General features: G+C 35.8%; 1 protein-coding gene across 1 annotated transcript in view; it reads right to left on the bottom strand.

The window, feature by feature from the left end:
• Positions 1–329: 329 nt before the first annotated feature.
• The window catches only part of CCT5 (chaperonin containing TCP1 subunit 5), a 58,780-nt gene continuing 34,014 nt past the window's right edge, over positions 330–25,095 (bottom strand). The window contains exons 3-9 of the mRNA XM_089107277.1: positions 23,803–24,001; positions 21,195–21,387; positions 18,646–18,795; positions 15,246–15,365; positions 10,614–10,937; positions 8,095–8,275; positions 330–535 (exon numbers count right to left, since the gene is read on the bottom strand). Of these exons, the coding sequence (XP_088963403.1) occupies positions 411–535; positions 8,095–8,275; positions 10,614–10,937; positions 15,246–15,365; positions 18,646–18,795; positions 21,195–21,387; positions 23,803–24,001 (1,292 nt within the window). The 3' untranslated portion in view covers positions 330–410. The remainder of the gene's footprint in view (positions 536–8,094; positions 8,276–10,613; positions 10,938–15,245; positions 15,366–18,645; positions 18,796–21,194; positions 21,388–23,802; positions 24,002–25,095) is intronic.

Below are 25,095 nucleotides of genomic sequence, written 5' to 3' on the forward strand. Positions count from 1 at the left end.
TAACGTTAGTTCAATTTTTTTCTACAAGAATCCCGGAACCCTTCCTGGAAATTTTGTGTCCGATTCGCAAAAACCTTAAAAAAATGCATTTAAATAGAATATTGTTGCGTTATTTGAAGTTTTACAACCCTTGAGGTAATAACAGCGAAAAAACTGAAACGGCTTTCTGCTGTATTAGCCTCTAGCAGCCTTAATCTGTGATGTGTTAGTAGTAACAGCAGTAAAAGAACTCACACCTTTAAACCAAAATATTATTACCCAACAGCAGAGGTAATAGTTAGACGATGCTTTTCAACCTAAGTTATAAACAAGATTTTAAGTTACAACTATTTGGTAGTTACAAGTGAAATGTATTCCAAAGAAATACAGGAAGCGGAATTAAAAAAAAAAACAAGAACTATAAAGCATGTTTAAAGTCGATCAGCCGGTGACCTCACGTCATCGATTTTTAAAATCATCTTCACCATTTGAGTAGCCAGCAGGATTTGCTGTTTCTTGCTGTGAAGAGTTTCAATTACATGCTGGACTTTCATGTCTAGAAAAAAGAAAAGAAAAAATCAGAATTCATTTTTGAAAACAAACTTGATATTTTGAAAAAAAAAATACTTGATATCTATAGCACAAACAGTTGACACTTTCGTTTCAATACTAGAGACCAATTAGCGCCATAGTAAGCAATATCTTAGCGTCTTTGTGGAAAGAATACGAAACCTTATGTGGGCTTCGTACAGGATTAAACAAAGTCAGACAGTATTACAAAGATTGTGCCCGCATAAAACCGAAATTATCTCGAATCCCCAACGCAATCACCGATATGTACCGTCTAGTATTATAAGGTCTGTCACACCATCCCTTGGAAGAAAATTACACAAAATAGCCTTGACGGTTAAGACTTGAAAGACTTCTTATTTTTAATTCACGACATTTCAGTCATACCATAGATTTTTAATAAGCCCCACCCCTCCCTCATCCACCCTCACGAACCACCTAAGTACAAGTTCAAATGAATGAAATCAGACGGCAATATATATATATATATATATGACAATTGCAAAAGAAAGAAGGAAGCGTATTAAGATGTTTGCAAACATGAAATAAAAGCTACGTAGTCAATAAAAGTTATTTTTGCGAAGTATTAAATAAACAGAACGGAGTTGAACGTTTTCAGAAAAACAATAGTGCGATGAATTATCTGTTCCTTCTAGCTCATTTCTTCTTCTTTTCAGGGGACAGAGCAAAGTCTTCCTCCATATCATAATTTGTTATAACTGCATTAACGCTTGTTTTGAGTCGAATTCGCAAGTTTTAACAATTCATCAAATACCCTTGAATTCGTCAGTTCCAAACAACAAGGAATAAACAAAAGTCCCTCTCTTTACCTCCTCCCATTCTATCTCTCTTTTTAAAGAGGACGGGCCCATTCATAAAGCCATCTAGATACGATAAAAAACAATAGGAGCGAAAATTCAAGCTGGTCAAAAGATAATAATAATTATAAAAAAACTTGATTAAAGATGATCCTACTACTACTAACAACTCACCGCAGCACCAAGCTGTCCGAGGTCAATACAGCTACGCACGCTCCTCTTCCATCCCAATCTATTCAAAGCCTTCCACTTTAAACCCCCCCCCCCCAGGAAGTCTCATTTCCTTTGAATCTTTGTTTATGAAATCCTCTCACCCCAACCACGGACGAACAGTATTCCGTTTAGCCCTAAATAACTGGCCAAAAACAAAAATTCTTGGCAATAAGCCATTCTTCATCCACAGAACCTGCCCTAGCCATCTCCTCCTTTCTCTCATTATAGCCCTAGAAAACGGGATTGGACCACACTTTTCATACAGCATACTGCTTGAAATACGGTCAGTCAGCCGGGTACCCAGAACATTATGTACGCCATTTCTCTGGTAACATCTGGCAAATCTTCATCCGCTTTTCGGAGCACCCACGCTTGAAAGACATATTTGACCACTGTCATCACTGTAGCTTCCAATTTTCTAATCTTGGTTTGTAGATTTATCTTCCTATTCTTCCAAACTTTTTTGGACTATGGAAAAACACAATTAGCCTTAGCTATTCTACTTTTAACATCTTCACTGCTCCCACCGTCTTTACTAATAATACTACCAAGATAAGTTAAGCTGTCCACGTGATCAATCTTTTCGTTAGCCAACGTCACCTTTTCATCTTCACTTGTTCCTAGCCTTAGTGACTTAGTCTTCTTAACATTTATTTTCAAACCTATCCTAGCACCCTGAACTCGCAAAACCTCTAAAAGTTCATTCATTTTGCCCACACTTCCATCTAGGATGCTTAAATCATCAGCATAATCTAAGTCCAGGAGATGATTCCTCTCCATTTGATTCCGTGGTCTCCCATTGCCTTTCCTGTGCTTTTAAAGACAAAATCCATCAAAATGATCCATATAAAGGGGGTTAGAACAGAACACTGCTTAACTCCAGATTGAATACAAACCCAGCTGCTAACCTCATTTTCTACCTTAACTGCAGCAGTGTTATTCTCGTATGTAAAACTAATCACTTTAATGTAGTTGTCTGGTGTACCATACAAGGATAAAACCTTTGCTAAAGCTCTTCTATCAACAGATCGAACGACTGCTCATAATTCATAAACCGAGGACCAAAGGTATTTGATATCTCAGGCACTTCTCAATTATTAACCTAAGAGTGAAAATTTAGTCGACACATCATCTACCTTTACTAAAACCGGACTATTCTCCTTTTGAAACTTCGTCTACAGCATCTCTCAGTCTAAAAAGTACGAGTATCATATTACTAAGTAATTTTCTACCTACAGATACCAGACTAAGGCCTCGATAATTACCACACTCACTTATATCACCTTTCTTATACAGTGGTTTAATTAAGGTTTTCCTAGATGAGATGATGACCTCTTTCACGAGAGACGAGCCAGTCTCTTAGGGTAAACTGACAGCACAATAAAAAAGCCATAGATAATGAATCTGATGGTGATTGACTTTGTTAGCCACCACAAAGTAACCTAATTAGCAAATTGAAGATGGTGAGAAACTAAAGGAAGCTTTGCCATGGAATTCTGATATTATATGCTCACTCAGAGTAAATAAATTGCTGATGATCCTTCATGGTAGCAACAAGAAGCATGAAATTTGTACATATTTAATGCATAACATAAAAATCCCAACGAATGATAAGAAAAATTATTGCACAAGGTCAGTATTAAAACTCCAAGACCTTCAGAAAAATCTCAAGAAGATGCAGCCCAGAGCCCCTCCCATTCGCTTCCTCTTTGTGAAGAGAAAAGGTAGTTTTGTGTAACAGGGATACTACTATTAATATCTACTACGAATACTTCAGTGGATTTCTAATAATGTCTGCATTCAGGTTGAGATGACTAGGACAAGTTTTAATGATGAAGAATGACAGATTACCACAGATCTCCACCAACCATCTGGGGCTAAACGAAGAGCGGTTCGTGCCCGATTGCGATGACTGAAGGTTGTAAGAAGAACAATCACACAAATATTTCGACAGTTCAACAAGACGTTGAAAAATAAAGAATCTGAAATATAACGGTGTAACAAATGAAAAAAAAGAAGAGAATCTATAATCAGGGAGTTTAAACAAAAAGGGATCAAACACAATATGTACAATTGCTACTACATGACCAAACCACGGAAGTAAAAGATATAGCAACTGAACTTCTTTTTTGGTTTTTATATTTTCTAAGGCTTGTGATTTAGATTTTTCTTCTCTTTTTATGGTAGACAAAAAGCATTATGATTTTTAATGGCACCTTATATATGAGTTGCAAGTAACCCCGTTCTCTAGTCCTCACTAACCATCTAGTTACGAGTTTTATGAATGAAATCAAACCAAAATGACAATGTGTTGAACAGCGATACTAAGAACGAGGACTCTTTTCGAGCACCCGGCCTAAAACAATTGGAGCCCCGAAATCCTATGAAGTTGTGCGTTTTGACCATTCAAAAAATAAATAAATAATAAATAAAAAAAAATCCCATTCAAATCAGAGCAGGTATAATTGTCTCTAAACTGAACAGTGACTAACAGATAGTCACTATCACAGTATGTAAATTATAGGCAGTATGATCTTTCCCTATCTCACCCATTATAAAAACCCGGACCGAGGTGCGAGTGCTCCAGAGAACGTAGAAACATAAGCGACATTAGATCTTTTCACGGGTAGACAAGTCAGATTTCTCTTGAACGCGAAACTTGGCTTCAACGTTGGAACGCTAAATATTGAAGGATCTAATTTTAAATTAATTTATTCCAATACATATATGAAAATCGGTAATTAGTAGTGCAATGTTATTATTAGATGTTTTTAGGAATTAAAAGTAGGTTTCGAAGTCTCAAGTTGGTTTCAAAGGCATTTTGAGAAAGTTTCTCCCAAAATACGTGTTCAGGGGTAATTGGACCGCTGATGGCAGATCAAATGAGAGGAGCTGTTTGTACGTGCTAATGCAAGAACAAGTGGGAGGAGCTGTTTGTTCGCACCGAGAATGAAGAGCCAGAAATTATCTACGGTAAACTTACTGATATATCTTTATACTGTGGTCACAATATACGACACGGTTTAGACTAGAAAAACAATCAAGCGTACTCTCTTGATTGAAGCATCATTTAATAAGAAAATACAAGAATCAATTCCCAGAAAAGTAACACAGCTCCTGGTCCTGATGCTATTCCGGCTGAGCTTCACAGGTATGGAGGGACAGCACTTGTCAGCAGACTGCATAAACTAACCTGTCGTATATGGGAAGAAGAGATGGTTCCGCAGGATTGGGGAAACTCCACCTACCCCTCAATTACAGAGGCCGAACTGGTTGATCTCTTAGTCGATTGTGAAACCGACGAAATAAAACAGTTTACCGAATTTGCTGTTTTTAAAGAACTTAAAAAACTAAAACCGAATTGCTCTTCCTACCCTGGTGAGTTGCCGGTCAAACTTGTTCGTGAATATGCCTTGTTTTTAGCCAAACCATTGACATCGATCATCAATCAGTGCTTCAGTGAACAAACCTTTCCCGATGCTTGGAAGCGAGCCTATGTTCGCGTAATACCCAAAGTTAAAGGACCTAAGACATGTGATCAGTTAAGACCTATTTCGATCGCACAGAACTTTGCTAAAGTTGCAGAATCTTTCATATATCGTGAACTTCTCACGGACATTTCACCGTCACTTGACCCCTTCCAGTATGGTTGCTTGAAGGGATGCAGCACGTCTGTTTATTTAGTACGGCTTTATCACCTAGTAGTTGAATAGTCGGAGTTTGGAAGCTCGTTTGTAGATTTACTTCTGGTAGACTACCGAAAGGCATTTGATTTGATTAAGCACCCTCTTGCCGCCCAGGATCTCAAGTTAATGGGTGCCCGTAAGCACATCCTCCAATTAGTAGTTGATTTCTTACGTCACAGGTATCAAAAAGTGTACGCCCTTTTTCCCGGTGATATTGAATCAGAATGGGTGGAAATTACATGTGGCGCCCCGCAAGGTACCAAATTAGCAGCTCTTCTTTTCCTGGCTGTTATCAACTATGTACTTTCTGACTTTGACGATCGTTTTAAATTCGTCGATGATTTGTCTGCGCTTCTTAAATACCACGTAAAGGATTCGCAAGCTGTAGCCCAGTTCGACCCAAATTTTTTCGATCAGTTTAAATCACAGTGTACTGCGAACAGTCTTCAAATTAATGAGAATAAATCAAAGATTTTGAGGTTCAACCCACTTAAACGCGATTTTATCTACCCCGCGACTTTGTTTCCTTCTGCTTCGTGTGCGACTATCTTGGGCGTCACCTTTAGTGTGGACTGTTCGTTCTCTATTCATGTACAAGAGCTGGTTAAGAAGGGACATTATGCTATGCGGACATTGGTGGCGATGCGCTGCCTAGGTTTTCCAGTGTATCAGCTGAAAACAGCGTACCTCACTTTTATTCGACCCATCCTTCTATATGCGTGTCCCGTCTGGGGCCCACAAATTCATCACATAGATTACTTAAGTGATGATTTGGAGGGGATCCAGAAACGAGCTGTGAAGATCATTCTTTGCGACAAATATGTAGATTACAGCTCCGCTCTGAAGTCACTTGATATACCAAGCCTTCACGATCGCTGTTTTCAGGTGATGATTTGTTTTGGCCAGTTTTTATTGTCTAGTCCTGTACATAGGACAATATTACCACCTAAAATGCCTGTCCGCGCAAATACCAGAAGCAAAAGCAAACTTATGCCCGTCTCGTGCCGCAGAAACAGACTTAGTAACTCCTTTGTTCCTTTTTTTACAAGTGCTTTTAATAAAATGTAGAGAAGTGTTTTCATGTAAAAATGTTTTCATGTAAAAAACAGCATCTTTTAGTGCATTTTTTTTAATGCGTCTATGACAGCTGTTTTCATTAAAATGATTCTGATTCTAATTCTGATTCTTCCGGTCTTCAAAAAAGGGCTAAAGACAAAATTATCGCGGGATCTCTCTCATCTGTATTGCTTCCAAAATATTTGCCATAGTGCTACTTAATCGTTTTTCGTATCCAGCGCAACGTGAAGACCAGGCCCAATCAAGCAGTATTCCGCCAAGGCATGAGAACAATCGACCAACTATTCGTCTTAAGACAAACCCTTGAACAGAGGGCAAAACACCAAAAACCGACAGTGTCTCTATTCATAGATTTTATAACAGCGATTCTGTTCCATGGGATGGAATCTGGAAGGCCATGACGGAGGATAGAATACCAGGCAAGATAGTCAGACTTATCCAAGCATATTACCAGCATACGCGAGCCCCAATTCAGGTCACTGGGGAGCTCTGCTCGATGTTCAAAATTGATTTTGGTGTCCGACAGGGATGTATATTGTCTCCCGTCTTATTTAATTTCGTAATCGACTGGATTATGACCAAAGCAATGACGACCTTTTCAGGCGTAGAAGTAAGTCCCAATTTTGTGATCACCGATCTGGACTACGCCGATATTTGCTATTAGCTGAATCTCGTCCAGAAGCCCAATCTATGCTATCGAAGGTACCTGAGGAATCCTCTCTGGTCGGCCTGAAGATAAGCTCACGGAAGACAAAAGTCATGGTGTCTGGTATATCATCTCAAGACTCCCCAATTTTACTAGAACAGACACCCATAGACGAGATACCTGAATTCAAGTACCTAGGCTCTCTGGTAGACCCAATAGGAGGATGCAAATCAGAAATTCAGTAGAGAATTGTTTCAGTCACAGGAGTCTTCACCCGGCTAAATTAATCTCTATGGAACCAGAAAAAAGTTCTTGTTGAAGACAAGAATAAGGATATATCAGGCCCTTGTTCGGTCTGTCGTTCTATACGGCTGAGACATGGGCTCTGAAAGAATCCGACATTCAAACCCTCAACGTATTTGACCATTCATGTCTAAGCAGAATCATTGGCATTAAACTCCGTGATCAAGTCAGCAATGATGAACTCCGCAAAATCTGCCATCAGCGTCTTAATTTGACCACTATAATTGAACAAAGAAGACTCCGATGGTTCGACCATACACTTCGCCGCGCACACCACACCTTTTTTAATAAAGCCCTCAGACGTAAACCTCATCCGCGATGGAAAAAGTAACATGGGGGACAGCAGAAAACATGGCTCGCCTGTATGAAGGCTGACCTAGACCCAATCAGTGGCTCCAAGAATTATAGACGAAGATAGGAAAAGTCCTGGCCCGAATTGATTGAGCCACTTGTGAGCGACCGAGACTCTGGGCTTACTACAATGACGAAGCTACTGTGATACTTGAGTCCTGCTGCAAGTACAAGTAAGTAAGGTTATCTACATATTTATAGCAAACATGAAATGCGAACTAAGAACTACAAGTTATTTTTTCAAAGTGCTATAAACAGACCGAAATTGGATGTTTTCAGCAAAACAAAATCGGTAATTTGAAGAATATGATTCTTCTAACACTTATTCTTCATGGGAGGGGGGGGGGGAATTCTTAGCTCTCACTGAAAATGTACTGATTTTCATTTAAATAATCGCAAAATTCTTTCTTTTTTGGCCCGGTAAAAGCAAAAAAGTTATAGTGCACATTACCTGGTGTTCCTGTTTGCAGACAATCGATACCTAGATTAGGATTGTTCTCAGCAATTTGTCTTGCTTTGACTTCTGTCAAGGTATGAATAGGCGATAGGCCAGAATTTTCAGCAAGGGCTAATGGAATAGCTTCAAGTGAATCGGCAAAAGCCCTAAACGCATACTGTTCGGTACTTTTAATCTGAAATAGAAATCCAATATTTATTAAACACCGGTTAAAGATAAATTAATATAATATACGAAATCAAGTAAAAACACGACTTAAAAAAAAGAATTTGAGAATTTAATTAGTTTACAAACAGAATTAAGGTAAGTCCCATTATACAATATCCGCTTTGTTTCTAGAAAGTCAGAGGGCTTGTATGAAAAAAGACGGATATCCAATTGGATATGTAGAGTTTTGACAAACTTCATAGTTTCAGATGTAGAACAATGTCGAAACTATGAGAGGAAACAAAATGTGATGTTATATCACACTTAAAACCACTTAAAATATCAATCAGGAAATACTTTCAGGAGCGAAATTGTGAAGAAAACTAGATTTCAAATCCCTTCAATCAAGCTTTTTTTTTTTGAGCAAGCAACTAACTTTTGAATCTCAGATAAAGAGGCATTAATTGAAGTTTTGACAGGTTCTTTCCTGCGTGTGGTTCTTTTCTTTGAGTTTGAACATGCAAATCTTAGTGAGTTCTGGGCAAGAACTACGAAAGAATATAAAAGCACCAGTGATAAAGCCTTGAAGTGTGTGCTGCCTTTTCAAAGACCAGTAATTGTTGAAAGGGAATTTTCATGGTATGCATTAATCAAGAACAAATATAGAAATAAACTTGATGCAGCTCAAACTACATTTAAGGCTCAAACTACTCTAATTCAGATGTAGATCCAGCTATCCCAAGTTGAGACGAAGTTTGTGTTTTACACATCAATGTACACAGCCAAACGTACATAACAAAAAAACATAAGTTGCTGCTATCCATCCAATAAGAAAATTTCAGCAATGTTTCATTCTTTTTCATTCATAGACTGAACTGTCACGAAAACTCCTTTCTTTACGCTATTTCAACTCTATTTTAGTAGCACCTAGGTTACCATAGTAGATTTTAAGCCCTCTTCCATTCCCAGGAGAAATACAGATTCTTAAAAAGTATTATGAATGATAAGAACTTGCTAATCATTATTTTAGACGAGTACTAGGGGCGGTTTGCTAGTTTTATCTAAAAAGAAGAAGTAGTTATAAGTTAAGCCATTATAGAGTAATGTTCCTCTAAATCTGCGGGGTTGAAGTCTTTTCTTTATTTTGGACTGAAAAATAACGAGAAAACACCTAGTAAGACTAAATTTCAAGAATTCTTCTATGGTCTATACGAAGACCTTTTTTTCCGAAACCGCTCAAAATTCTACTCTTAAATAGTCTTTAATTATCGGGAAACCACTGTCATTTACAAATTTGAGACGACTTCGGAGGTAGAAGTAGACCAAAGCTATACTTCTTTGGGGTTTTCCCCAGAATCTTTAGATTTCAGTCCCGAGCGTGGGGTCTCAGTATATACATCCGTATCATTTAATGCCCTGAGATTTTTTTTTAAGCCTTAGAACTTTTGCTAGTGAATCTTGGGATATTGCTAAGTTCTCAGTAGTCTAAGAGGTACCAGAGACGTGAGCATTTATTTATTCCTATGAAGAAATAAACAAAAAGAAAAGACGAACAAAGAATGAGGCAAAATTGTAAGAAAATAATAGAAAATTGTGATAAATAGCTTAATATTTTGTTGGGTTTTTTTTTGGGGGGGGGGGGGGCTGGAGTTTTGACTACCATTCTCCTTCCTTCTCAAATGCATGAACCTAACTGACAGTTAATACATACAACCAATACTTTTTTAAATAATAAAAAACCTGTTTTCTTAAGTTTATCGAAGTTAAACAGTATAGAAAAAAGAAAAAAAAATCATTCCGTAGCGGTAGGGCAATCAACATATAATTTATTTTAATCCATTTCCTATTCAGATAAAATAGCCAGCCTCAATTTTAAGAAAAAAGAGGAAATAAAGGAAAAGTAACCAAAAAAGAAAACAGAACTGAGAAGTGCTACACAGCATCTGAGATTTTTCTCGAGAAAATAGGCTTAGGCATCTAGTAAGGTGACTTAACTCTTTCCAGACTGTAAGGCTTCTTAATTTCACAGAATTTGTCTCCCAGGAAAAGAGAGTATAAGAAGATGACGCTGACCATATAAAACCATTCCTCAACTATCTAATGAATGGCATGTGAACGTCTTTTAAAATAATTAACCAAATATGAAAATGGGTAATTCACTAATAGCCATGCTAGTATCTCAACAGAAAGCACAAGAGAAACTAGACCCACCTCCCCCACCATCAGTAGAAAAGTATATAGCATGGATAAACGGCAAAACAACACAGGTATTTGCCGACTTCAGAAATGAATTACATCCAGTGCTAAAAGTGGCTGATAAGTAAACTTCACCCTGCTAGAACTTTCCTATAGTCTTTCCAACTAACCTTATCTGCTTCTTTAACCACAGCCAGGGAGCAAGAAATCTCTGGAGCTCCACCTCCATAAACAATTCGGTTGTCACGAATCAAATTACGGACAACACACATTGCATCATGCAGACTCCTCTTTGCTTCTTCAATAATCATTTTATTAGATCCACGGATGAAGATAGTGACGGCTTTTGAGTTTTTGCATTCTTCAATGACAAGCATTCGATCTTTGGTTGTTCCAAAAGTAAGTTCACGGACTAAGCCAGCAGAACCAAGCTTAGCTGATGTTAATTCTTCAAAACGAGGGACAATCCGGCCACCAGTAGCAATGGCGATGAGCTAAAATTTAAAAGTATAACAGCAAATGAAATAAACAGTGACTTTCAAGAAGAACTGGAAAACGATACATTTTTTTTTTTTTGTTACGTCATACTAAAAGTGGAAATCATTCTAAAGATAATGTTTAGGCTACAGGCAACAACAACTTCATGAGAGACCAGCCTTACCAAACGAAAAAAAAATTATACCCATTCTGCTAGAACTAAGTGTTGCTAGAACTAATACCGCAGACGATGCCAAAATTTCCCCCGATACCAATTCTACATCACAGTTTTAACTACAATACGATTTCTAATTTCAATTCTTGGTCAAATCGAGTAAGCTATAATATTAATTTAGTTTGTGGAATAAGATCAAACATGATTAATCTGCTAAAACAACATAAAACTTGTCGTAAAAATAATTTAAAATACGCGTTAAATATAATTTCATCAATATTAATAATTTAAAAAAAATAGCTGATCAGGACAGATTAACAATCCCCAAAGAAAGTAATTTGAAAAGATAAAAAAATAAATAAGACGGTTAAAATTCGCAATAAGATAGGGCACACCATGGTTTTTATATCTTATTAATTTAAAAAACTTTTTCCACAAAATAAGTTTTTCAATGATAAGTAAAGAACTCCATTAAACCAAAAATGAGCAAAAATAAAATCAAATAATCTACCAAGCGTGAAACTACCGCAAATCAGCATCGATAAATAAATGAAACCCAAAACGAACAGAAATTACAATAAATAACCAAGTCAAACTCAAAACGAGCAGAAATTAACATAAGTTGGGCTCAAAACCCCTATGCCTTCCCAAGGCCAGAACAAAATTTGCACTTTACTGAAAAAAATATGAAAAGGTATAAACCTTTAATAAATCAAATAATATTAACATTTTGATTACTAAATATCAGTATGTGTAAATTAAACTGACAATGCACATTTATTTCTTTTTTTTATACAAATGATACTTTATTTATACTTTTTTTTATAACTTCATTCATCGGAGGTTATGTTTTGGAAGGGTTGAAATCTCCATTTAACTTCTTTATCCGTTTAAAAACTTAAATGCTTAATAACACTCAAGAACATTTACCATTTATTATTTAATTTGCCGGACTTCTGGAGCTTCATACCAGCCTGATCTCATATGCATGTTTACATATTTAAGAACTGAAAGAGTTGAAAAAAGGAGTAGAAGGAATTTTTGAAGAACTAAAAAGAAAAAGAACAAAGGAAGATAAAGTTTAGAATTATCATACTTTCATTAGTAGCTCAAATTTTAAACTTCCGAAACTATGTATTCAATTCAAACGACTTTATCCAAATTAACAAAACTCAATGTGACGACAAGTCCCACTAAAGCAGGAAAAAATGCTCGAATAAGCGACCGGTTGGACATCTTCATGCCAATTCACCTTGCAAATTCCAGAAAAAATGGGGGGGGGGGCTAACAACAATAATAATAAAGGGAAAAAGGAAAAACACACGAAATATACAGAAAAAATTAAGACAAATCAAATGAAAAAAAAATCCCTATATGAGGAAAAAACCTCTTGAATCTTTACCGTTACCAAATCCCAGGAAAAAACTTTTTAACGCGATTTTAAAGTTATTTTACACTTTCAGGTTGACGAACAAAATCTAGAGTCGAGTTCCAAACTAATGGGCCTATGTGTGTAGACTCATAGAATGAGTCAAATGACTCATTCTTGTTGTGTTTCGTGGCTCAGATGCAAGACTCGTATATAAAAAAAACGTGGGTTTAAACTTCAAATTAGTTCCAAATCCCAACGAACATAATCGCTTTTGAGCTACACTTTAAGGTGACACAGGCAATAAGAAATTTTTAAATTTTTTGGTGAGAGTCAGCAAGTGCCTAAAATTACGATTGGTTGCAGGGTTGACGCTCACTCATAAAAAAGAAGCAATTAATTTTTATCTAATATCGTAAGAGAAGTTGCGTATCTTCAATTAAAGACTTGTCGAAAGTTTTCGCAAAGGGAAGTTTTCGTAAAGTCTCCAAATTATCAGGATCTCGATTGATCGTTCAATCAAAAGCTACATTTTTTTTATTCCAGCCTAATATCGCCTTAATTCCAAAAACACTGGTCAAAATAAAAATCATTAGAAAAGGCTATTAGAGCATATTTTAAACCACAGCCTACATTTAATCCAATGTAAAAGTAAATCCAGAGAAGCCTTGTAAAACATTGAGCACGTACTACTGCTACAAAGTTGTTGCAAGACTTGGGTGCCTCAGACTGGCCTACTGATAAAAAAAAACCTCTTCCGTCCCACCCTGTTTAAAGCTTTTGTTTTGACTACCTCACATTGAATCCCAAAGATTCTGTTTTTCACGGAAATATTAATAAAACTGATGTTTCCAGATTGGCCATTGCAAGTAACGCCTAAGCATATGCCCATCTTTTGCGAATTTTTCTTCTAATTATTGCTGTCCCTGTTTTCAAAGTAGAACTAAAAATATGATTTTTATTTTCTCTAAACTATATATTTTTCATACCCGAGCCCTATTCCAGGTATTCTTTAGAACCAGGCAACCCCTCTACTCTCAACGCCCCTGCCTATACTGAATGGGGTCGAACCACTTTGTTCACAAACAGTAGCATTTGGAAAACCATTGCTAAGCATGAATTTCTGTATCTTTCCAAAACCGCTGAACATCCTCCGCACCACATAGCATCTTGCCATCCTTGAGGGTGCATTATTAATTCGAACGAACGTGAGCAAAAGGGTTTCTATCACAGAGGTATGAAAGGAAAGCAAGCAGGGCACAATAGGATAGCAAGACTATCCTATGGGATGGGAAAATTCAATAAAAATTTTAATGGTAATGGCATCAATCAATCATTTCTGAGTCTTTTGGGGGTTTTGTATTCACGCTAATAGCTACTTCTCACAAACCAATTGAGCACATAATCAGGGCAATCAGGACCCAAAACTGGGGTGGGGGGACTGATTTGTAAAAATACCAATGCAAACGAAAGTCCTAGCAGGTCTGGGTATTAGAAACAAAGAACTCAAAGAAACAATCCAGTGGTTCTCCAAAAACCTAATGAATTTGGCCTCCCTTCTTCTAGTGTGTATTACTGTTATGTTTCTAAATCATACTGTTATACGTTTTACTGTTATCTTTATAAATCAGGATGTAAAACGCTATTTTTTAAAGGACCAATTAAATTGTTAAAATGCTAAGAGGACAAGGATTTACTTATACACTTCTTTTATATTGAGAAAGATTTAAACAACATTTGAATCTTAAATCGAACCTTGTTAGAATTAAGTTTCCATCATGAAGAAGAAGAAGACGAAGAAAAAGAAGTAGAAGAAGAGAAAGAAGAAGGAACATCAAAATCTGGTACTGTGAGCTTCAAGACGTCATCGGTAATTAACAACAGAGCGGATGGCCTTGCTTTGTTATTTTTTAAATACAGACAAGTGAACCGCCCAGAGACCAATTTGAACAAGTCCACAACATACAGCAGAGAATATTATAAAAGAAAATTTATTTCTGGTTCAAATTTTAATGCATCAACCAAGTGATGCAAAAAAGAATTCAAGAATTTTCTGGTATTTGATTAACAATTTGAGTAGAGAGAACCTATTGGTGCACTTTACTTCGTCAAAATGCATAAAAAAAAAAAAAAAAAAAAAAAAAAAAAAAAAAAAAAAATTGTGATTGCAATAATAATTCTATATATTAAGGGAATATCATTATGACCAAAAAGTAAAGAGTAAACTGAGTGCTTTGACGCTAAAATCTTTAAGCATTAAATTGGACTAGGTCAGGATGGCTTCGGACATTGTTCGATTGCCCTATCCAACTGGTCAGGGTAAAATGTAATTTCTAGAATGATAATAATGTTTTATGCTTCAACATTATACCTGAAAACAGCCAATAGCCATTAGCATGATAAGACATTTTTAGAAGAATCATTCTTCGAGTTGGATACAGGCATTAGTTTTAATATGTCTTGTGTGCAAAACCATAAACCATGAACGATATCAGTTCAGACGACAGGCTACATTATAAATACTCTGATGACCATTCATAGTCCTTGGCATCCCTATCTTATTGGGAGCAATTCTGCTGTGACGCGGAAATACAAGTAAAGTTGCCACAGGTTCTCCTGTCAAATCAACTGTTCCAAGGTTTATATGGAAAATTCCTTTAGAGGGAGAATAGGCATATTCTTGTGACCAAAAGCTCTTCATAAATTCTACATAAGACAAGTAAAAATTAACCAACAAATAAAATTTTTAAATAGAATAGCTTTTTCCTTTATCAAAATTACCTCTATTTCTGGTCCACCAACCCAACGAACGGCAGGTAACTTTTTCTGAAGCAAGAGATGATTAGCCTCGTCATCGAATCCCCATTGACAAATAGCGAGGCCCGCACCAGCGTCTTTGACCTAAAATGAAAGAGTAAAAATAAAATAAAACGTTCATAGGTGAACACTCAAGATGTCAGGGGAGTATCAAAAGACTTCTTCTAAGAAAGAAAATACATATTTTATTCCAAAATTTTTCGAGAAGTTTTTTGAACCGGTACTGCGAGGGAGAAGGGCATAGAATACTTCCTGTGGACAGATATGATAGTAATGATAAAGACAACTTTTAGATAGCTCTGCCATGACAGAAAAATGCCACATCCCTGAATAGCTAAAGCTTTAAGCCTCTGTAAAGTTGCAGCATATTCTTTTACGCTTTCTCGTGCTTCTCGTACACAGGATAAGTATTATTACAAAAAAAATAACAAAAGTATCGGGTATATTTTATGACATTTTTTTCATTTTGTTTGATTTTGATATAAATGTAACAAGAACCAAAACCAGAAGTCAAAAAAAAAAAAGGCCAAACTATTCAAGACGAGAGTAGAATGAGAACAGTAACCCAAATAATTAATCCCATGCTGCTTCATCGTCACGACATGGAAGCAGTGGCGGTAGTTATGCGCAGTTCCACACCCTCATAATGCTACTAAATGTGCACCCTTACCATAAAAATTCTGGGTGGGTGAATATCCTACGTTTCACTGAAGTTCTCAGTTGAAATCTTAAGATATTTATAATTTCCCCAAAAAAATTTATACGTTGCATACAATTCACCTGTTTTTTTATTAAACTTTTTTTGTACAATTATTGTAAATGATAATTAAGGAAATCAAGGAGGCACACTTGTGCCTCTATAAAGAGGCGACCCACCACAATGTTAAGCGATTTCAGGTCCTAGAGGTCGCAGAGAGACGGCGGTAATCGCATTTTGTAGCCCAAGCTCAAACTAAGAAACTTGCAAAATTTCATCCTCCTCCGACTTTATCTTCATGGGGTAAACTGGGCCGGAAGTTTGGACCCTCCCACCACAGCCCCCCTTTGACATTGTCAGATCGGGATGAAATTTAGAAGTCAAGCTTTTCTAGAGTCCAGGAGATTATCCTCGAAATTTAATCTCAGTCAGATCACCCCTTCCCTGTTTTCAAAAAAAACAAATATAGCCAATGAAAATTCATTTCTTTTTTTTTTTCTTAGCCACGCCTACAGGCCACAGTTGGCACCGGATCCGGTTGAATGAGGACTCATTCGAAGCAGAATTCGACCTGTTAGGGCCTTTTGATATTTTCAGACCGAAAAAAGTATCCCCCGAATTTACATTTACGAAAAACCTCGTTTTCCTATATTAGCCCATGTTAATTTTTCCCACCACACCCCCCCCTTTATCGTGGTCTGATTGGACTGAAATTTAGAGGATGAGCTTTTATGGGGCCTGGGAGCTTATCTTCGAAGTTTCAGCTCAATCTGATCACTCCTTCCCTGTTTTCTAAAAACAACATATCAAGAGTTTTGGGAATTTGCTTGCGTCGAAAATAGGTTCACTTTGCTAAACAACAATAACTATTGTGTTTGTATAGTCCAGCGGGTGATATCCCAGACTTTCAGGCGGAAAACCCGGGTTCGATTCACCATCAGAGCAACTTTTTTATATACTTTGAAAAGAAACTCAGTTTCTTTTTTAAATTATTTGAAAAAAATTACGTTTTCTAAAGAGTTAAAGAGGCTGAGTTACAAGGTCGACCCTTAAAACATACAGGGATTAGGAGGCACAGTTGGGGGCTGTTAAAGAGGCTGAGTCACAAGTTCGAACCTTAAAACGTACAGGGATTAGGAGGCACCCTGTACGACGTGATTTGAGTATTCAGGAATTAAAAGCCTTAACACAAGAATGTTCAAGAGCGGGGGTTTGGGGGCGGCAGCCCCCCAACTTTAGAGCCTCGCTCTTTACGCTAAAGTTTTTATTGTTTAAAAAAAGAGTTGTGAGAAAGTCAAACTTTAGCGTAAAGAGCGAGGCGTTGAGGAGGGCACAGCCTCTTTCATATACGGAATAATTTCTGTTCGTTTTAAGTTTCAATGTTGATCCTTAATTTAAGTTTAAAGAATTTTTTTTTTATATTTAAATGATGAGAAATCGGGGGATTTGCGTGATTGTAGCCCCCTAACTTTGCCTCCTCATCACTGTAAGTGTTAAGGTTAGACATTGTAACTCAGCCTCTTTATCTCTTTAGAAAACGTAGTTTTTTTTCAAATAATCCACAAAAAGAGAAGGAGTATTTGGACGACAAATAAAGGCCAAAGTGGGAAGAGTTCATAGGGTCTCTAACTAATAAGAAGAATAAACTTTTAAATCAAAATCAATCGTTTCAAATTCAAAAATTCAATTGCACCCCTTCAGAAGTTCAAAGCATCACTCAATCCTAGTTACAGATATTACTATTCTGTTCCACCGTTATTTCTATGTACCCAAAATAAAAACATGTCTAGCTCCATACTCCTGCCTCTCATTTTTCTACAATGACTTATTGAAAAAAAATTGGAAAAAGTGAAGAGAATTTAGATAATAAGCTCGCACAGTGGGCAGCTGTACCTCTTAGTAGCTCCTTGTGTTTGGTACATTACCAAAAAGTCATGGGAATGCTACCTATATCTAATAGCTTTATGAACGAACACGGGAGATATAAGTTTTGGCATGTTCTACCTTCTGAGTAGTCAGATCATTTGTAACCGAAACTATAAAAAAAAACAGAGTTTTGATAACAATAGATACAAAAAAATTGAATTTTTATGCTGATTCAAAATATATAATGTTCATTAGGTTTAATATTACCCATCAAAAGTTACGAGCCTGAGAAAAGTTGCCGAGTTCTGAAAAAGCGGGAAAACACTCCCGAAACGTCAAGTGATCTTATATGAAAATCATGCCATCAAATTCAGCATATTAGAGAGCTCTACTGTAGATGTTTCATATTCCTATATACAAAAATGCAAAATTTTGCATTTTTTGTCAGAATAAAGATCATGGATGCATGCTTATGCGTTTTTTTCTAAGTTTGACTTTCATCCCGATTCTTTAAGAACAAAATCCTGAAACACAAGGACCGTTTAATTAAATTAAGAATCTCTTTTAAAAGTACTAAAAAACTTTAGTGTAAAGAGCGAGGGATTGAGGACCCCTAATATACGGAATAATTTCTTTTGGTCTGAAGTTTTAATGTTACTCCTTGCTTTCAGTTGAAAAAAAATGTTCTTTTTTTAACGTAAATTTTTATTTCAAAAAACTATAGCAAGTAAAACATGCCAAAACATGCTTAAGAGCATTTACTCAGTTACGACCTAGCTCTATTGAAGAGTCCAAACTTACCATATTAACCATCTCTTCAAATTTCTCTTGTTCATACTTCCTAAGTTTTTTATAGTCTTCAACAGACGTTACGTCCAACTTATGCTTAGTCTTTGGCTTAGGAGGCTCAAAGGGGCAAGTCAAAATGGCAATCTTCACATCTTTTAGCTCCTACAAACAACAACAATAAATCCTTTTATAAAAGAAAAAAGACAAACAAGCCATATGTTTAGAAATTCTACACAGATTATGAAACGGATTATTGAACACTAACATATAGCTAAAATAAGTGATTGAAAACATTACCAACATCAGTCTCATTTATTTAGGTGTAATCCTGCGGCAAGGTGCTAAATTAACTAACCCTGTGATTTAAAAAATATTAACAAGGCTTATTTCCCCAGAATCCTTTTTTTTGGTTATGCAAATATTTAAAATTTATTAATTGTTTAATTTGAGGTATTTTATTTTTATTATGACGAGCAGTATCTGCTATGTTTGTTCATTCATAAAAGAAAGTACTGACTTCTGATATACACTGTTGTCATTTACGGTACACTAAGCATATAACTTACGTGTAAAGTCTGCTTATGCTCTTCTGCTTTATCCCACAGTTCTTCACACAAGAAAGAAATTCCAATGGTTGGGTCCCTTTGCAATGGGACATATTTTTGGGCTTCTCAGATATTATGGATTTTCTTATCTTTTTAAGAGAAAAGATTGACAGAAGCTAAGGGATAATTATTTCAAATATACATAATTTCGTCACATACGCAATAGTTGTCTCGTAATGCTTATTCTATAATCAATAACAAATTAATACCAAAAAATAAACTTATCTTGTTTTTACGATAAGTATTATTTTCTGAGTAAAAGTATAACATCAAAAATGAAGCAAACCTCATTAGGTTTACCTATCCACCCTTTGAAGACGGTTTATAAAAGTTACAAAGCTGAAAATTTAACAGCTAACTGTCCTATTTTGTCTTTTCTAGGGCCCCAAGTTCCTAGGGTTTATCCCAATTAAAACAACTCTTTGTTTTTTTTTTGTTTTTTTTTGTAGGTTAGACATTGCATAGTTGCATTTTAACTTATTTCATTTTGATGTTTTTTTTTCTTTTTTTTATACTACAATACTGTTTTGCTTTTTCTAAATTTCAAGTGGCATTGTACGTCATATACACATGAATGCAAAATATTTCACAAAGATAATAATAATAATAATAAAAAAAATAACGAAACCAAAAACTATGCATAAATAAACTTTCGGGAAAAGACCTACAGCAAAAATTAGAGCACGGGAGTGTTTCAATTATTTAAATCCACTCCGTAACACCAACTTCTCCTGAGCCAGAGTACTCTAGTGCTATTTCTATCACACAAATCCATTATGCCAACAGGGGAGAAGTAGAGTAATGAAGCAGTGAAGGTTGCAACATATTAATGATAAAACAAAATAGTTAATTATATATAAGGATTAAGTAGCTGATTTTATATACTAATCAATCACTTCGGATACTTACCAGTTCAATCGCAAACAGTCAAAACAACATGTCAAAATAACAAGTAGAAACTGGAGTGCTAAACTAGAAGCATCTATGTAAATTCAAACCATCAAAGATTTGATTTGAAGATACAAAATAATAATAATAAAAGAGAGCTAAAGATTAGCATTTTTTTTCGATAAATACCATTTCGATCGCAAACAGTTTTTGCCAACCTTGCCCCCCCCCCCCAAAAAAAATAGAACATGTCAAAATAAAAAGTAGAAACTAGAGTGCTAAATTAAAAGCATCTATGTAGATTCAAACCACCAAAGATTTGGTTTGAAGACAAAAAAAATTATAATAAAAGAGAGCTAAAAATATGAAGTTTTTCGACAGTACATACAATTTCGATCGCAAACAGTTTTTGCCAACACTGCCCCAAGAAAAAAAAAATATAACGTTAAGATAATAAGTAGAAACTGGTGTGCTAAATTAAAAGCATCTATGTAAATTCAAACTATCAAAGATTTGATTTAAAGACAAAAAAATAACAATAAAAGAGAGCTAAAAATTGGTATTTTTTTTCCTATTTCGATTAACATTTTGACAGTAAATACCATTTCGATCGCAAATAGTTCTTGCTAACCCTGCCCCAAGAAAAAAAAATACAGTATGTCACAATAATAAGTAGAAACTGGAGAGCTAAACAAAAAGTATATACGTAAATTCAAACAATCAAACATTTGATGATAAGAAGAAACTAAAGAGACTAAATTTAACATATTTTATTCCAAACAGTAAATGTACCTACAAAAAGAGGGGAATGAAAGGAAGGACCCTCAAGAAGACAAGTAATTAACAAGGGGAAGTAAAACATTATAAAATTTATTCAGCCCAAACACTATCATTTAACGATTCCATCACACAGAGTTTGGAGATGGAGGCAATTACAAATAGTTAGAAAGTTTTGCCACCTTGGTAGAACAAATTCCAGAAGATACTGGTAAAAGCTGAAAATTAAAAATCTTGGTTTTTTTTTACAAAACAATATTCTTAAATTTGTAGTTGAATGAAAGCTATTACCTTGGGCATTTGTGGATGAGAGAAATCCTTGTCAATAACAACACCTTTGACAAGGATAGTATCTTCCAATTCTCCACCAACTTTTCCTTCTACCTTAATCAGTTCAAAGTTGACATCTTTGGCCTCTCTATCTGCAACTGACATAACAGCATTGACTGCAATTTCCGCCATTTGTCTGTGACACTTGTTGATGCTAGAAGAAAGAAGGAGAGAATAAAGAATACAATACAGAGTAAGTCCAAAAGGAATATGAATAAGCGTTCATAAACTTGTGCTTACTTACTAGTACTTGGTTCAGGACACGTAGACACTCTCGAGTACAAAAGCTGGCTGCCAGCTTTCTATGGTCCTAGGACACGACGGACAGGAGAGCGACATCGAGTATAGTTTTAGGTAACAGGGGCGTTGATTTTCAGACAAGAAAGATCCCACCATCAGCTTCGGCAGCCAAAAACCGCAAATAAAATCTGTGTTGGCTTTAACCTTGTTCGGCCAAGATTTTACCTGGCCTCCTCAGCGTTCTCTCTAGCCAGAGCGGCTTCCATCTAGCTACTTCTTACTCACGCGACTCAGGAAAGTATTTTGACTTTTATAAATTCCATTAAGACAGTTTAGCCTAGCCAAATGGAGTGTCCTTTAGAAACTGGAAATGCTGACTAGTACACAGAACGAGAAAATTTAGAAAAATAAACAGTTTTAAAAATCAAACCTTTAGATAAAAAATCCACTTATCTTGGAACACTTTGAAGCAACTGATAAGTCTAGGTGCGTGCAGATCCAACCTATCCGGAGGGAAGAGGGGATGCTTGAGTAAGTAAAGTTATAGATTTTTTAAACTAAGAGAATCAGTTTTCATTTTGAAATTCAGAAACGTTGTTATTACTCCCAAAACAGTAAATTGCAATGATAAAGCATCTAACAAGGTGTACTTAATAGATAGCTTTGCTCTAGAACTTATGATTCAGGGAAAAGTAAATGCGCTACTCATGTTAAGAAACAGTTAGTAAAGAACATAAAAAAGGAAGTTGGAGAGTATATTTAAAAAAACAAAAAAAAACTACTATTTATGCTGATTCTAAATATGATCGCTTTTATAATTCATGGGTTCCATGTTCCTATATACCAATAATTTTGCATCTCCAAGCATACCCGACATCAGTTTTTGTTTCACCTTGTTTTACACAGCCTACAGTATTTTATTAGACTTGTATCATAAATTTCCTCAAAAATCCAGGATTTTCCCCCTGAGAAATATCCTGTCAGGAACTTTCAACTTCTTCTAGATAAGAAAATAAGATAGGAGATAAATCTAGAATATCTTTTTAAAAATACATTCGAGTCCATATCTATTGACCAGATTGAGCTTCTTACATTTGTGACTGACAAACATTTTAACAATTCCAAACAGGATCGTACACAAAGGAAGAGGCCCAATGACCTCAGCACTTCATTCTAAACTAGATTAAGCTACTATACATCTAAAGCAAGAACTTGTAGCTACTACTGAATGATTTAATTTTTTCTTTTACTTGTTTATTTTCTTATAGAGGATAAGAGCCAATGCCAGATGTAAGACTTGACAGACAATTTCCTCACAAAACTTTGTTCTGAAGCAATAGCATTTTACACCCATCGCAATGTCTTACAACACAAAATCTAATATTGCACTCCCAGTGTCAACTTAAACTTAATTTTAAATTGCAAAATTCTTTATGTATTTCTTCAAGAAGGCTAAGGATAAATTTGTGCAGCAGTTGTTTCTTTTCCTTCTTCGAAAATTAAACTTACTTAAAGAGCACTTAAAAGTCTCGAAGCCGCAAGTGCTCAAACTGAAAAGACTATTTTCAAGCTCAAGTTCTATTTTGTTAATGAATGCGACAGCTTGGATTTTTATTTCCTCCTGTTCTTAACTACGTGGTAACAAGTCCCCCTCACCCAAAGGCTGAGGACTATAGATTTAACTAGTTTTTTCTAAAAATAATTTGGAGTTAGCACCAGATCTCAACTTCAGAGATTAAACTACATAGAGCAGAATAAAATATTGCTGCATTGTCTAAAGCATCAAGAATAAAAAAGAGCTTGCTTTACGTAAACGGGGAATTTTTCTTCACCAGAACTAAAATTTGGTAAAGATTGCAAAGCCACAAATGTTGATGAGCCCTGGGCCGTATTATTTAGGATGAGGCATAAGCCCCTGATTTTTACAAAAAAAAATCCTACTTTAGGGCAAAACACCCACCACTAGCAAGTGATACCTTTAGGCCACCCTTGATTGAGCTTCCATCCTTTCGCTAATATACACAAGCATGTAATGACGGAAAAAACTACTTTACATTTTCAGATTTTTGCCCTTTTCCATTTAAATGTAAATTATAATTGTGTTCTGCAAATGAATTTTTAATTTTGCTTATCGGTTGTTATTATGAGACCAAAGATAGCAAATTCTTGTGACCGACAGGGTTTTGTTTCTGATAGGAGATTCTCGATGCACTTGACAATACCTGGTCGGCCGAAGTAGAGCTCAAGTAAATTTAACCTGAAGCCAGTGTTTAAATATAACCAATTGTAAACGATCAAAAATAAGAATTAGAAACCAGAATGAACTTACATTTTTGAGCCCAGAGTAGTCATGGCTGTTTGAATTAGTGGCTCTAAATTATTAGGATCAACTGAGAAAATATCAGCAACTGTATCCAAATGTTTAGTTGCGACCCTAGCTGCCATTTCGTAGCCATCAGCAATCCTGATTGGATGAATACCTTTGTCAATGAGATCCTCTGCATTTTCAAGCAAAGCACCAGCCAAAACTAAAAGTAAACAATAAAAAAATCCTAAGATATAAAGGGTCAACCAGCATTCTTGCATAGTTAGTTAAGACTTTGATACTTCAAATGAGTACTATTTTTCAATAGGTTTGGTTAAACGTTTACAAACTATAATGATCTCCATGTACATTTTAAGAAGAAATGTGTTTCAAATTTCCTTTTAAAATTTGACTGTACCATAGCGCACAAATTGAGATTTCTTCTTCTTCTCTTTAAACCGAGGTTAATTTTGTTGCACACAAGCAATCTGTAGCTAGATTCGTTAAATTGAGCTTGTCTTCTAAAGTATTTGAAACGAAAATACAAGTTTTTGTTCTTACAAATGAATGAACAGAGCGAAATTGAAAGTTTAAACAAACACAAGTCATCTTGTATGAAGGGGTTAATCCTCTAAAACCTCATCTCTTTATGCTCAAATTTAACGAGAGCTTTACTGAAGGTATTTTAGACTGCAACACATACAGCCAGTTGGCAATAGCCTGAGTTTTATTTAATGACCCCCTTTCAAAAGTTTGAACTAAAAAATTTTACTACTGAAAACAAATGCGAATAAATAAACACTTTAATTTTCAGGGCATTGTGAAAAAAAAAAATTTCTATCACTTTATACTTGCATTAGAGCATTCATTCTTGATGCATCAGAGAAAAGGTCAAAATTAGCATAAAGAGCAGAGATAAAAAAAACGTACACCCTTTTCTGGTATAAACACATACCTGTGAACAATAGAAAATGCCCATCCCTGGGACTGAATACAAAATGCCATCCCCGTTAATATCTTCATCGGATGTCAACTACTGGAGCCGAATATGCCCTCCAACCACTTTTGGTCCTTTAAAAGGGAACTAGAGGTTCCAAACCAACTGAGCCCCTGCTAAGTCTCTACAACCATCCCTTCTATACAAAGTAGCTAGACGGGGAAGGGGGGATACACGGAAGTCACATCACTCTTTACCAGATCAATCCTAGTATGTTAACTATGAAGTACATCTGTTAAGAATGGGGCAATTAAAGAATTTCGGGTCCCTGGCCTTTGGCTGCCTCGGTCATGTCCCTCTCCCAACCATTCTGAGAAAAA

This window comes from Artemia sp. Qi Xiang Cuo, chromosome 21 (assembly GCF_049724085.1).
Source record: "Artemia sp. Qi Xiang Cuo chromosome 21, ASM4972408v1, whole genome shotgun sequence".
NCBI classification, from domain to species: domain Eukaryota; kingdom Metazoa; phylum Arthropoda; class Branchiopoda; order Anostraca; family Artemiidae; genus Artemia; species Artemia sp. Qi Xiang Cuo.